The sequence below is a fragment of the Orbicella faveolata genome, unplaced genomic scaffold, assembly GCF_042242905.1.
Source record: "Orbicella faveolata isolate gen_17 unplaced genomic scaffold, um_ofav_v1 contig_34, whole genome shotgun sequence".
NCBI lineage: Eukaryota > Metazoa > Cnidaria > Anthozoa > Scleractinia > Merulinidae > Orbicella > Orbicella faveolata.
In genome coordinates this window covers 34,284,657-34,300,420 of record NW_028301563.1, presented here as the reverse complement: position 1 = coordinate 34,300,420, position 15,764 = coordinate 34,284,657, and the positions used below count along the sequence as shown (strand labels likewise).

Below are 15,764 nucleotides of genomic sequence, written 5' to 3'. Positions count from 1 at the left end.
TATTCAAATCTCGGCCCAGTCTTCGGGCTAAAAGCGGAAAATAGAACGCCTGCTAAGAAGTGCAAGCGGCAGCAGAACCTACATAGCCATGAGGTTTTTCTCAAATGTATGGGCAACATATCAAAGATATCTCTCCAATCATCCTTGGAGAACTCAAACAATGACTACAGGTATGACAACGGAGTCGATCAGTTCCAGTTTCTCCCAATGAGAACAATTTTCGGTGTCACGAAACCGCCATATTGAAATCTGACCATAATACTCTAATCGTGTGAATCGGTTATTGCTGGGTTATTGTACTGTGATTGTAAGGGAATGCAACACCTATGATCGTAAAAACCAACAAATTCAAGAAATCTGTCAAAAGATTTTGTTTTAGCTCATTTATTTTATATCTTTTTTAACTTAGAATACATAGCTTGGATTGGTGTACTCTAGCGCTATTAGAGTTTTTTGGTCTTCTATGTTTATTCAGGTTTATTGTGCCCTTTATTTTGATACAAATGCCGGAACAAAAATAGGACATGATCTATAATCCTACCTTGTCAACAAAACCTACAAAGTGGATGATAAACTTAATACTGTCTGAGTGACATGTACAGCTATGTCAAGGTTATCTTCAGTCATTCATGATTACACACATCTACACAAAACCTACAAAGTAGATGATAAACTTAATACTGTCTGAGTGACAGGCACAGTTATGTCAAGGTTATCTTCAGTCATTCATGATTACACACATCTACACAAAACCTACAAAGTAGATGATAAACTTAATACTGTCTGAGTGACAGGTACAGTTATGTCAAGGTTATCTTCAGTCATTCATGATTACACACCTACACAAAACCTACAAAGTAGATGATAAACTTAATACTGTCTTAGTGACAGGCACAGTTATGTCAAGGTTATCTTCAGCCATTCATGATTACACACATCTACGTGTCTTAGATTTATCTTGAGCAGATTCTCAAAGTAAAAGGAGTACCTTGAGTTTATAGAATGTTGATTTCAGTTATCAAATTACACAGAATGAAATTGTTTTCAGGTCTAGATACAACTTGGCATTGAGGTTCACCAAATTCAGTTCAAATGATAACTGTTTGAGACCATGTTTTACCAACTTGCATGTAATAGAGTGTAATTATTGCCCTAAAAAGGTCTTCTATTGGTCAAATTGTGTAGTTCCAGAAATTATCCATGCCTCCCCCACGAAGGGGAATTTTTCTAAGTCCTCCCACCTCTCTGGAAAGTCCGATTGAGCTTCATGGATTTCTTTAAATTTTTTGGTCTTACAGAAGCCCCCACCCCCAGGATGTTCCAATCCCTTCTGTGGTGGGAGTATGGATATTTTCTGAAACTGAACTAAAGAATAATAATTGACCAAATATTTAGCTAGCCTTGCTAGATGTTTAGCTAAGGTATTAATCGTTATTATTATCATGTTTTCAGCTATGATGTTTACAACAAGTGATATTTTTACCCAGCAATTAGTTGAAAAGAAAGGATCAAATCACAATGGGAGAAGAACGTTACGTATGTGCATGATGGGGATAATAATCGGACCTATTCAAAGGACCTGGTTTCTGACCCTAGAGCGGTTCATCCCACCTACATCCAAGATACAGATCGTCAAGAAATTGATAGTAGACCAGACTGTCTATGGGCCTTTCATAATATTTTTCTTTTATAGCCTATCAAGCACATTAGCTGGAAAAAATCTTGATGACTTAAAGCTGTTACTACAAGAAAGATACCTTAAGACTATTTTTACAGCTTACAAAGTCTGGCCATTTGTACAGGCAGTCAACTTTAGCTTTGTCCCCCTTCAGCACCGTGCAAATTTTGTACAAGTGGTGTCTCTGTGCTGGAATATGTACCTGTCTTGGATGGCAAACAAACCTGTCACAAGTGCGACTACAGTTTATGAGAGTTCAGGAGAAATGATCCCAAATTTGCCTTCAGACCAGAAAAATCAAGAAATTACTGCCATCATAAAATGATAAAAAATTTGAATTTGTATACTGTAATCATTATGGAACTGGACATGACAAAAATAATATTCATAATACTTATACATAGTTTTTGTAATTTCCAGTTACTAGTTTATATTCATTGTGAACCATCTACATGTATATAGAATGAACTTAGAAATCCTGGGGGGACTCCCATTTAAGAGACGAGGTGCTCATCTGAAATTTTGAATTTGAATTTTGAGGTACCAAGATCCAGTTTTGTGGGCATGGCTTGAAATTTGTTCATCCCTAAGAGGTACCAATTTTAAAACAACACATTATCTCCTGTCATATCTTTTTCAGCTCAATACTCTAATAGGTAGTGGGAGGCATGGTGGCCTCATGGTTAGTGCGCTCGTCTCCGGATCGAGTGGTCCGGGTTTGAGCCCTGGCCGGGGACATTGTGTTGTGTTCTTGGGCAAGACACTTTACTCTCACAGTACCTCTCTCCACCCAGGTGTATAAATGGGTACCGGCAAACTTAATGCTGGGGGTAACCTTGCGATGGACTAGCATCCCATCGCTTCATGCTACAGAAACCGGAATAAGCTCCGGCCTGATAGGTCACTTGGCTCGTATGCAGACTTTACCTTACTCTACTTTACCTTTTGAGGTTGAACACCTTCAGAGGTACCAAAATTGCTTTTTCAACCCCTAAAAGACCTAAAAGGTACTTCAAGCAGCCCCGTCCTTTTTATATAAGAGTTCCCCTGGGATAAAAATGTCAAGATCTGATTGAGAGGTTGGTGGCATCAACTTGTTATTTGTGCCCACATCAACTAGGGTTTGTGGTTTCAGATCACCCATGCATAATGCTATTCTACATTCATGTTACATGCAGTTACTCAATGTCGCTGCTTGTAACCTAAACTTACATGCTTCCTGTGGTTGACTACCACATTGGACATAACACTTGAATCATAATTCATACAATTAATAGAATCCATGTCATTAGTATATTTTTGTACTTATAGGAATAATAATTATTATAAACAGTGTTAATTCTATGATACCTAGCAGTGATTAATTTCTGATATTGAAATTCTGTTGGGCATGAAATTAATAACCATTCATAGAACTAATCATGGTTCAGTCTGAGTCAGTCTGTGTTTCTTTGGGGAAAAATATTTATTAGGATTTTCACTTTCATTGACTTTTTGTGTGCTTTGTCAGTTTCTTTTTAATGTAGTAAGATTTTAAAATTTTTAATTATATAAGGGAACTGTATATTGTATTTTACATTTTATTTTATATAGTACTTCTATATCAAATATATACCCTCACTAGTGGCTGGTGGTTGCATGAACCTCTAATCTTAGTCATATTGTTGTTGTTAGTTACTTATTACAGTTGTACCATGTTCAAGAGAATCTTGACTTAACAACATTGACTAAGCTAGGGAAGTATGGTTGTGTACTACATGGCTTTCTTTAACTTGTCCTGGGTTTAGTAGTCAAAATCTCTGTAACTGGTTCAAATGTGAAGTGTTGAGTTTTCAGTGAGTTACCTGGTCAGTACCGTGTTTTTTGTAATATGTGACATAAAAGTGCAGTAGAAGATCAAACTGCAAAAACAAACATACTAGTAAGCTCAGTGGCATGCTGAAACTTTGAAGATGCCCAGTTTTCAAACCAGGTAAAGAATTAAGCTTATTAAACTGAGCTATTTATTTTATTTCCCGTTGTTATCAATTCCTATCAAACTTTCTGTTTCAACAAAGCTTTGTTTAATGGAGTCCACTACTTATGAGCAGAATTTTAGTTCATAAAACTTTTGATTTTTTCTGTCAGTATTAAAAGGTCGTTATAAATTTTACCTGAATAACTTTGCGTCCAACACTTGCTGTTCTTTCTCCTCAAGGTAGGGCTGAGACTTCTTGCGCGCTCACTTAAAATAAATTCAATTTTCACAGCCAAATTTTTTCCAAACTCAAATCCCGAGCAGACTGCGGGCGCAGAACATTTTAGTTCGCGTAACATGTCACGTTACTCGTCACCAAACGTCCCTATGGTAACTGCAAGTTTCAAAGTGTGTTTTTTTTTAGATACAAGATATGAGAGTTTTTCAGCGCTAGAAACAACAAAGAAAGTCTAGAAACTTCATTTGTTTTATTTTTTTAGTCTATTTGTTAGCTAGAATTCGACATGGTCGTGTTGCAGAAATCCGAAAATCAAGTTTACGCGGATATTGTTCGTAGCTTGAAGCAGAATTTTCGATCTGAGCCGACTCAACCGTCACCTCCTCGCAGCGAAAGAAAAGTTCGAATCCGCACAAATCGCCATTACAGATCCGAACTAACAGACGATCACTGGAAAGATAGGTATAACCGCCATGTCAAACAGAGTGTGTGTGGATTTTACACGCCAGCTCATGTGCCTTATGCTTCAGTGGGAGACGTTTGTTTGGACATGCGCGAACTGGTCGTCAGTACCGTGGGCTTTGACCAAAGCTCAGAGAAGGTGATACACAACTTATTCTATTTTAACAAACTTAACTGCTAGGTATTCGCAGTTTTAGTCATTCTAGGTCATTAAAACTTTATTGCGTGTTGGCTAAGTCATTCATTATTACTGTATGCGCTCTGTTGTTTACCCAGAGGAGCTCTGGTTGCCTAGTTACAAAAAAAACAGGCACTCAAATGCGGTTGATAGCTGCACTTTCAATCAGTTTGTATTATTTTTCACTTTTTTTATAAACCATAGATTAGATCTGAGTGGATCATTCTTAGTTGTTAGAAAGACCAGTTTTTCCCAGCCAAAGTTTTTCCTTCTGCTGTTCCGCGCACTTCTAAGCTTGTAACAGGCTCACAAACTGACGACAGTACGACTTCGCAATCATACATTTGAAAACAGCTCGTGCAAAGTGTGCAAGCAAAGCTAAACATTTCTCCAGGTGCGTTGAACGAATTTGAAAAGTTTATGTCCACCGGAGTCGCAGAATATAAGGTTTACTCTGAGTCTTTCAGTTCAATCAGTGAGCCGGGCTCTGTAATATAATACCTCAAACTGAGTTGCTCTGAGACGCGCGCATTGTTTGCCAAAAACACGTTTCTTGAGCTTCTTGATTCTTTTTTTTTTGTTTGTTTTTTTTAGTGTAACGACAGTGTTGTGGCTGATACTAAAGAAAAAGAGAAAAACAAGGTAGAGGAAAAAGAGACTTCCACTAAAAAGGTGAGAAAACCGTACCAAACAGAAGCTCAACAACCCTGGCTGTTACATACCTCGTGACACCGCTTTTCAGCTAAAACCGGCTTATATTATTAACTGGTGCTCCTTAAACAGAGTTGGGAGCTACCGAGGGCTGAGGTCGGGTCGCTTTTCCCAGGGACGTATATTGGAATCAGGATAAGCAACTTTCTTAAAAAGTGCAGAATTTTTCGGAGCACATGGTCCCTCAAAACGGACACGCTGAAAATTTTATTATAACTTTCTCGAAGCATGAACAGGAAACAGAAAAAATAAGTGCTATCTTCACGTTTTGAATGAGGGTAAATGCCACGGAAAATCGCTATAGCTTTTCTAACATCAGGATAGCACGAATGGTAAACGTAAAGTCGGTTTACGAGCCAAGTGGTCCATCAGGCCGCTGCTCGGATACTTCTTCTCCCCCTCCCTAGATGGGATGCTAGTCCATCGCAGGAATATCCCAGCATTAAGTTCGTCGGTACCCATTTATACACTGAGCGGAGAGAGACACTGCGAGAGTAAAGTGTCTTGCTCAAGAACACGACACAATGTCCCCGGCCAGGGTTTGAACCAGGACCACTCGATCCGAGAGAAGCGCTTGCGCGCACTAACCATGAGCCCACCGGGCCTCTACGATAGCAATGGTAAGGCCCCATAAATCGCCCTAGTAAGTTAAACACTAGTCTAGACATCACGACAATGAACTAACGGTTAATTTTTCTCTGCTCTACTCTGAACAAAACAGAAATCTCGAGAATCGGGAAAGAGACCTTCTTTCTCATACCAAGATCGAGGCGGCCTGAGTGAAATAAATGAAAAGCTGTTTAAGTACCATGACAGATTGCCAGCTGTGCGAGCTGGTCAGACATTTCATGATTGCGTTCAAAAGGAGGACATTATGGCAATGGTAAGACATACTCTTTATACCATAGAGTGGAGTCTGGGCACGACATTATGAAAATGGTAAGACACACTGTATACTAGAGTGGAGTCTGGGCACGGCATTATGGCAATGGTAAGACACATGCTCCGTATTCTAGAGTGGAATCTGGAGAGGACATTAAAACGATGGTAAGACGTCCTCTGTACTCTAGAGTGGAACTTGGGAACGACCTGACGATGGTAAGACATGCTCAGTACTCTAGGGTGGAGTCTGGGCACTAGAGAAAGGCTTCAGTAAAGCACTCGGTTAGTTTGAATTTTGTAAACCCGCGATCACATGAACGAGTTAGCTTGGACTGAACTGGAAGAACACTTGTAACAGATTTGTCAATTATCAATTTAAGTTATTTGTGCGATCCATTTTACCTTGTGTACGCGTCCCCTGAAAGTAATTAAATGGAAAGTCGTAATTTCGCTACAATTCCTTTATGGCTTAAGTTAACTAAAAATGCTGCATTTTGTACATTATCAACTAGTCGCATGCAATTTCATAAATTGGCCATATTCGTAATCTTGGTATTACACTGGAACTAGCTTGCAATGCTAGCTCATGCCGGCGAATATCATTAAAAAGAGATAAATGTCATCAGCATTTGAAGACTTCCCATATTAGCCTCAGTTACAAGCTAGTTCCAGTCCAATACCGGGAATACCAATACGGCCTATTTAGTGGGTGAAAATATCTTGTAGGTAGCTGAGACCTGGAAGGACCATCGCAGTAAATGCTCAAGTATAACACCAAGTAAACTAGGAAAAATTGCCCAAAAGTTCAGGCCATCTGAACGTACAGATGCGCCTGTTATGGGAGATGAGCTAATTCCCGCTTTCCATAGCGAGATTAAATCAGAAAACGAGGAAGAAAACGTTGATCAAAGGTATGTTAGTAACTAGTCTCCTCTCAGGCTCATATGGAAGGGTGCGGGTAAGATAAAGTCTGCATACCAGCTAAGTGTCCCATCAGGCCGGAGCTTATCCTAGTTTCATTACCATGAAGCGACTTAGAATACTTCTTCTCCCCCCTGAATGAGATGCTAGTCCACTGTAGGGATACCCACAGCACTAAGTTCGCCGGTACTCATTTACACACCTGGGTGAAGAGAGGCACTGTGACAGTAAAGTGTCTTGCCCAGGAAGACAACGCAGTGTCCCCGGCCAGGGCTCGATCCGGAGACGAGCGCGCTAACCATGAGGCCACCGCGCCTCCCTCATATGTGAGATAGACTGGGAATGAATACCAAGACGTCAAGTGGCAATCTTAACTTCATATTCCTCTGTGTTGTGACTAACTTTCCAAATTTTCTTCAGTTATGTAAAAACGCGAGCTAAGTGTTCTATTTTTTCTCTAGAGATGTTCACGACCGTTATGTCCGGAACTTTGGCGGAAAACTCAGCAATTTGTGCACTTTACTTTGTTATATTTATCATCTAAGGACAAGGGATTTGAGGACCAGGGTGAGTAGTGGTGACACGCTTACGAAAGGATTTGAGTTTTCACGTTGGTTGCAGTTGATTGGTTCGTGTAATTCGTGCTTTTAGTTTAACCAATGAGAGCAGGGATGAAGTCTAGGTCGTAAATAAACAGATGGAAAATATCAACACGAAATAAATATGATTGACGTGAGTCTTCCCGCGTTTCCACACATCGTTCGTGTTGCTTTTGACCTGTATGGTTAAGGGTGTTATGTTTGCCTCTGTGATTAATTCGTTTTGGAGAAAGGAAGCAAAATTGCTCTTTTTTTCCAGTTGGCATGTTCACAGCAGAAAAACGCACTGCGCAGCTTCCTGCACATCCCTTGCCCTGCTTGAGGGCTCGGGTAGTAACGCAAGTTGCAAAGGTGGAAAGAAAAGCGGACTGCTAGTTTGGTACGCGAGGATGTCGTTTGGTTGATTTATCTATACTTAGACAAGCATGACTTTTTTTCGGCATTTCACTGTTAAGAAAACATGGCTCCCCCTGCCTGCTGAGAGGCTCTTTTGCTTACATATATATATTCATGATCAGTGGGTTGCTAATGATATGGATACAATATCTAAAGAGTGTTTGTGGAAAAAGGGTATCTTCGCATCGAAATTTCTTGTATACCGTGGGAAAATAAAGGTTTCGGAAACCTTCTTTAGGTTAATTTTGTCCCCCAAAAAATGGATTCCCCAGGACTGAAAACAATACACCAGCTTTCCATTAGTGACCGGCGTTAAAATGTTGCAGCTTACCAGGAATATTGGGAAAGTACATAAAGTTTGTAACTACGAGCGACGAAATTCCTGCCATTTTTTCAAACTTAAAGCCTAGCGCACAGCCAAAACTCCTGCATCCTTATTACGTTTTTATCCGCCCTGAAGTCAGTCGATTACTCTGAAGTTGGCATGCCTGATACATATTACCTGATACCACGACTTATCCTCTTTGGCATGCAATTCCCAAAGATAGTGCCAACTTCATGTTTTATATTGAGATCTTCTTTAAGACACTTGTACTTTGATTTCCAGACTCCCTTGTCAAGAACCTTCCTTAGGGCACTCAAAACCGAGGTTCTCACAGATCTAAAAGGAAGACCTCTAAGGCATACGAGGAATATGACCCATATTCAGCCTCTATCGCGTGGGGCCAATCAAAGATCCTCCACTGATGCCACAGTATCCCGTATGGAGCAAGATTATCAAATTTCTCCTTACATGAACACTCGCTCCAGTTTCGTGAGTGATTCACCGTCTTCTTTGTTCCGCCCTGGAATGACTGCGACAGGTCCGACCGAGTCCAGGACTTCTTTCTTCGCTCGTAAAATAAGGTACTTCTTTTTTTTTCCGGCCACACGTTCCTAAAACTACAGTTTCATGACTGGTCTATTTTAGGTAACGTCTTGACAGACATCACAATTGCACTTCTAAACAACTGAAGCATTCGAAATGCAGAGATAATTTAAAAAGAGTTGTAACTTCAATCAGTACATTGTTACATACAATATTAACGATGGAAATATGAACATAACTTGCTTAAGTGTCTGTATTAATGGGGTAAAATTATAGAGGATTATATAGATTAGGATTTCAGAATGTGGCCGTTGGCCGTATTAACTGGGTGGCCGGCTTTCTTACACGTATAAGAAAATGTATGGCCATTCCGCTGAGAGAAAAAGGACTGGTCGTCGTAAGGAGGTGACCGTATATTAACGAGGTGACAGCTCTGAAGAAGTTATGCTAAAGAAGTACAAACTCTATGCACATCGCAAGAATTAATCTTAGTTACATTCAGCTGGACTGAGCAATAAACTCAGCTTTACTTGGCTTAGCTTTGTTTAACATAGCTTAACAAACAAGCTATCAAACAACTCACTTACGCTCAGAGGAATATTTCAAACAACGTCTATTACGAGTAGTTTCTGATCTTAATCATTGATTTCAAACAACAGACCGAGAGAAACATCTGATAAAATTGAAACATGGGAAGATTTGTTGGAAGCTGGAGACAAACCTCACCTCCAGGCTTCTTTGGCCAAGGGTGGCCCAGCAGAACCGGGTGCTAGGGGCGGTGTCACCAGAACAAGCTTTTTGAACTCAGTGAAGATGGTCTATGGCGGCGTGAGAATGAGGTTTGTGAGTTAGGCTTATATAACTCGTCGCATCGGCCTGTAGGCGAAAAAGAGCGAGTCCAAGGAATTTTTGCCTTTAGAAACTGTGTTCTATTACGAACAACCGTTTCTGGTTGGTTGGGGTTTCGTATTCTATTGGATAAAACTTGTTTTCGGATGGTTTGGTTGAAACTTTTTCAACCGGCCTCAAACCAGGTTGGAATGATTGAAAAAGCATTTGCGTAATTATGTCGCGTGATTGTAGCTCGCGTAAGGACTATTCATGTCCCAGGAGTTACCACGGTTTTAACCGAATACGTTTGGAAAAGTGTCCTATTGAGAAAGGTCAGCAGTATCAACCCAAACCAGTTGCGGTTGAAATTGTTGATCCCAACAGAACACGACCTTAGAGTGGATAACGTGGACGGAGATGGTGTCATTTAATTGCAGTCTATCAATCACTTGCTTGTCCTGTTGCTCATTCGCCCTCTGGCTCCCTTAAACACTATAAGTGTCTACGCAAAAACTATTTATTTTTCATAAAAAACCGTCTGAGAAAGCTTTTATCCTACACTGACATTTTGGTGGAAAACCGCTGGCAGCCTGAAGCATGCGATAGTCAAGTCGAGCAGCTGATCGGCTACGCTTTGTTGGCTATTTTCTCTTCTTGGAAAATGAAAGTAAGGCTAATTGCAATAAACGACAATGAAAAAGCAGAGTTGTGTAATCAGATTCTTGATAAATCAATAGGACATGCTGATTATCTAGTGAATAGTGATATAGTTCGCAGAAGACGAACCGATAAACACATGGTTTTTTTCTTGTTTATAGACGATATGGTGTCCTACAACAGGCACCGAACGCATCCACAGCGAGTCACGTGACGGAACAACTTCCTATTTGGCACCAGGTTGCCGCAGCTGAGAAAAGTATGTACTGTACAAGTGAACGAGCGTAGTTTTCCCAAAATTAAACCAAATGTTTTCACACGCCAGAGGGGAGCTAGCGAGGGAAAAATGTGCCCCGCACTCCTTGGCCGTTTCTTACGTTTATGTACAAAAACGCAAGGAAATTTAAATATCATTAACAGTTCTTGACATGTCTTTGATAATGATTGTGAGGCTTCGTTGAAGTCGCTTTAGAAAATTGACTTTGGCGGAAATGAAACTTTTACTTTGTTAAAGCATTTAATGCTTTACCAGAGTTAAATGAGCCAAACATAGAAAAACAAATTAGAGACATAGTTACGTGTATTCAGTATGGTAACTAATGTTTTAATTTGTTCTCAATTTGAAATTTTTTTTTTCATGCTCTGTGTGGTTAAATAAATAAAAACAAAGAGAACTGCGCCAATGACACGCTTCCAACGAGAAGGTAAGTTTAATTACAAGTCTTACAAGAAGATAAAATAAGGAAAAAGGAGTCAGGGAGCTTCAGGGTGTTGGCTAGGATTTCAGTAAAGCTGTCTTTGGAAACCAAATGTTCAGACATACAGCTGGATTAATTTCAGTTGGCATCTTGTGTTTTCCTTAAAGATTTATTCTTTTGTAAATAACTAAGAGAGAATGTAAAGTTGAAAAACAGTTATTTATAATTCACTATTCGCGTGTTTTGGTTTATGTTTTAGAGAAAACTTAGAGTTTGAACATACTATATTCAAGCTTATTTATACACAAGCAATTTTTGTCTCTCTCACGGTGCAACCAGCTGCAAGTTCATATCGTTAGAACTAAGAAACTTGAATAAGTGAACGGAAGTTTTGTATCAGAGCATGTTCACCGTCTTGTAAGCAACGACGGCGTTGTTTTCATCTTAAGCTTGATACCCCCGGTGTCTCAAGTTGAAATTATCACCGAATCGCACTGAAATCGCGCCAGGTTTACTAATGCGCTCGATTTGGAGTTGTAAACTTAGGGACGTAGAACTAGTCATTGAAAATCAAATCTTCTCCAAAAATCTCCTGTGCAAATGGGCCTGAGACAACATATATTGATCTGGATGAAGATTTAAAATGCACTGTTACATTTACGTTTGGATCTTGCATGATAAAATAAACAATGACATATCAGTAATTTAAACATGTTCTTTGCAGAATAAAAAAGTCATCTCCCAAAATTGAAAGTTCCTTGTCAGAGATGATCTCTGAAGGCTTTACGAAGATTCAAGCTGAGTCTGCTGAACGAGTTAAAGAGAAACTAAACCAGTTTAACAGGTACGTTTGAATCGGAGCCTGCCTCGTCACCAGGCCGCTAATTACGATTCAGGACGTGCTCGGTGTGCGCCGACCGCGCACCCTACCAACAAAAAGCATGGGGACGAGAGAAAGCGCACTGAACATTTTATATTACTACGCATACTAAAGCGCTACGTGCACGTGATCGCGCAGTTGCATGTCATAATGGTTTGGACATGCAGTTGGTATAAAGACTGGAGGCCTGTCCGCAAGTTACTCAACAGTTCTCAAAAGTTGCTCAAAATTTCTCAAAAAGTCGATTAGAAGTTGATGAAAAAACCAGAAAGTCGATTTTTTTTAATTGAGAAAGTACAAGTTTCTTTTATTATGTAGTTTTATTATGGAATCTTTAATTAAAAGTTAGATTTCAAAGCATTTTCATGTAGTATTAGTAGAATTCTACAGTATACTAATGCAAATGATGCAATCTGATTGGCTGAGCCATTGCACACTATCAGCCATTAGTGTGCAGTGGCTGGAGGTCGTCTAGGAAGTGACGACGTTTTTTTCGTTTTTCCAAAGTTTTGCAGGAACATTTTGATGCAAATGGATAATTATATTCCTGAGAATTCTAAACGAAGGACATCTACGGTTTCTTGACTTTTAAAAAGTTGAAATTATTGAAAAAACTGATGCGCGCGCACACAACTTCAATTTTAAATGACAATTCAATCCGAACGATCTTTTTCAGGCGCAAAGTTAATAATATGTCAAGAAATAATTGGAAACCGTTATTTGAAGTAAATTTTAGTAAGAATTCTACTAAAACGATTAGATTATTCGCTCTCGATTTCTATGAGATGATAGTTGATTCGGCCTTCGGCCTCGTTAACTATCACCTCATAGAAATCTCGAGCTCACAATCTAATTGTTAATTAGAGTAAAACCCCGTTAATACGGTCACTAACGTATATAACGGGTCATAAAAATGTTACCGTATTAACGTGGTGGTCGTATTAACCGTCTAGGGACAAATTTTATGACTGGTCTAAAAGGACTGACGTCTTAACAGCTATACCACAGTTGCACTTCTATACAATTTTTCTTTAATAAGCATCGTAGATATGAGTTTTAACAAAAATTGAAATTTCAATCAGTATATACAATATTATTAATGGAAAGATGATCGAACATAATTGGTTTTAGTGGCCGTATAAACAGGGTAAAATTATAAAGAATCATACACAATATACATGTTGGGATTTAAGACAGTGGTTATTAGCCATATTAACGGGTTGGCCGAATTAACGGCGTTTTCTTATAAGAAAATGTGTGGGCGTTGCGCCGGGACAAAAAAAGGGTGGCTGTATAACGAGGTAACCGTAAGGCGGGGTTCCAATGCACTGCAACCGGACTTCTAGCTTTGATCTAATAACGAGTAAGACTGCAAGGTGAAATATTTGCGCCACAAACATCTAAACGATAATGTTGAATTTACAGAAAAGAAAAGAATTCGTTTATGCAGAAAGTGCTGGCATTCAATCCGTCTTATTTGTATCAAATCGATTTACAAAAAGTCAAGCAAGCGGGTCGTGACGTTAGTGAAGAATATCAAAAAGAAGACGTGAAAACAGCTCCTTGGTAAGTTAAGTAAAAAATAACTTGTTTTTAAAAGAAGAACGCTCAGTTTCCAATAAAGGTCAGATCGAGTCAAAAATCAGTCTATAGGTAAGTAAGTCTGCATACGAGCCAAATAGCCCAACAGGCAGGCGCTTATCTCCGGTTTCAGTGGCATGAATAGACTCGGACTGTTTCTACTACACCCTCGATGGGATGCAAGTCCATCGCAGGGTTACCCCCCTGCATTACAATTGCCGGCACAGATTTATATACCTGAGTGGAGAGAGGCACTGTGGGAGTAAAGTGTCTTCCCCAACAACACAACACAACGTCCCCGGCCAGGACTCAAACCCGGACCGCGTGATCCGGAGGCGAGCTAGCACATTGACCATGAGGCCGCCATTACTCCACAGAATCAGTTGATACAGTTGTTAAAATAACTCAGGAATGTCCCCCACTACGAGGATCCCACCTATATATTTTTTTGTTGAAAACAGCCAATTTAAACCTCAATATTTCTTCTTGGCAGGTACGGGGATCTTGAAAAAGAGGCTCAAGATCAAGGAGTGGCTAAAGAACCGGAAGTGATAAACCTGTTAAACACGCTTTATCCATTTGCTATTGATGACGTCACAACACTGCCTTATGTTCAGGTGCGACTGATCGTAGAGTACCTCTGCATATTAAACGCGAGTCTGCACTCAGTTTGAGTGTTACTGTTTTTATTGGAAATGAAACCTTTTAGTTGGTTATTTATTCTTTGCCAACGCAAAATTATAATGAGATTTATAGTTTACAGAACCTTTGATGGAGCTTAAAGCTTCGCACGTTCGGTAAGCCGCCGTCCGTTTTCTGTCAATTTGAAAAAGACAAACCTTGAAACATTTTAAAAAGCGTTACAGCAGATTACTGTATGACTCCATAGACAAGACATAGGAAGACCTTGTGTTATATAAATCCCTTCTTATCATTCTTCTTAGGCTAAACTCTGTCTTGTAGTCCAGTCCCTCCCGGTCTATGAACTGTGTTCACTAACCATGATGGACGCACTGAAGGTAAGTGGACCTGCTCAGTGATGTTAAGTTATGAAAGTGTGACTGGCAAGCCTCAAACCTGAATGGTCAAAGGCTGAAAATTGAGCCTGAATTGAACCCAAACTTGACATCGTTTTTTTTTGGGGGGGGGGGGGTGGGGGGGGGAGAGAAAGGGGTGGGGAGCAGAAGGGACAACTTCCCAAAGCACTTGGAGGTAACCTGCAATTGACCGGAAGTTGGCAGTATAGGCTCTCAAAGCACCTATAGTCATAGGTCAGCAATGCATGCAGACAACTAGGTTTTCAGACTTCTTATAGCCAATTGAACTCATTAGCAATTTAGTTTCTTTGATTTTTCTTTTAGTTTCTCCTTGTCAAGATTCTTAACACTTCAGCTGGAACATTCAACGAATGGATGAACCAGAGAAAGCTTCTCCCAGTTGACAAAACTAACTGATTCATTGAAAATTGAAAGAAATTTAATTATGCCTTGTCTACAGTAGGAGTTATGTACAAGACATTACTTTAACCCATAATAAATTGTATTTCTGAAAAAAAAGGGTGTGTAATGATATTTTTACAATTTGAAGCCTGGGTGGATCTAGTTGGGGGGGTTTCAGGGGGGGAGGAAGGGGTCAGACAAACCCCCTAAATTAAAAAAAGTGAGACATTATGACTTGTTGACTTGGCCTCATAATGCCAGAAGTTCCATTGGCAGTCAATATCTCAAACTCCTGTTTTTAAAATTCTGTATCTGCCCCAGGAAGCTCATTCTCAGCTGCTATCAAAAATGCCCTTCTCTTATTAACTGATGGAATGATGAATTCAACCAACATTGGCAAATAACAAGCATGTGGTTCTGTTCAGGCAAACACATAATGCGCATCTCATCTGCTTGCCAAATTTAGCTTTGGAATAGGTAAGAGTGACATCCCTAGTTGTCAACCACAAAACCTCACCATTAGATGCAGGGTTGTCACTAAGCGCTGGCTGCCAGTCAATTCGCCGGCTGAGAAAGAAGTGATTGCCAGCTGGATTTTGGTGGGCAATCATGGTAAAGAACGACGAACAGTTTTTAGGTTATGCACGTACAGTCATTCGATATCTGAACCATACCAAACTGTCTAAATGAAAAGTTTGGAATAAATTCCTGTCTACCTTGAGTATTGGTGCCACTATAACAAGTAAAGTAATTGAAACAAAATTTTGTTTTGAGCACTTGTTTAGCGT

The 15,764-nt window shown here is 39.7% G+C and overlaps 2 protein-coding genes across 2 annotated transcripts; both read left to right on the top strand.

Moving 5' to 3' along the window:
- The first annotated feature begins 10 nt into the window (after nucleotides 1-10).
- On the top strand, nucleotides 11-2,205 carry LOC110049158 (mitochondrial inner membrane protein Mpv17-like). Its single transcript, XM_020754939.2, has 2 exons — nucleotides 11-170; nucleotides 1,453-2,205. The coding sequence occupies exons 1-2, from the start codon at nucleotides 89-91 to the stop codon at nucleotides 2,001-2,003; spliced, it is 633 nt and encodes a 210-aa protein (XP_020610598.2). The 5' UTR covers nucleotides 11-88; the 3' UTR covers nucleotides 2,004-2,205.
- Nucleotides 2,206-3,955: 1,750 nt separating this feature from the next.
- LOC149105918 (uncharacterized) lies at nucleotides 3,956-15,092 on the top strand. The gene is made up of 14 exons (XM_089271721.1): nucleotides 3,956-4,474; nucleotides 5,108-5,185; nucleotides 5,946-6,107; nucleotides 6,833-7,017; nucleotides 7,489-7,594; nucleotides 8,630-8,928; nucleotides 9,550-9,729; nucleotides 10,540-10,637; nucleotides 11,049-11,082; nucleotides 11,801-11,920; nucleotides 13,382-13,522; nucleotides 14,031-14,154; nucleotides 14,482-14,556; nucleotides 14,899-15,092. Exons 1-14 carry the CDS (start codon nucleotides 4,160-4,162, stop codon nucleotides 14,989-14,991), a joined length of 2,010 nt encoding a protein of 669 aa, XP_089127847.1. The 5' UTR covers nucleotides 3,956-4,159; the 3' UTR covers nucleotides 14,992-15,092.
- The last annotated feature ends 672 nt before the right edge of the window (nucleotides 15,093-15,764 follow it).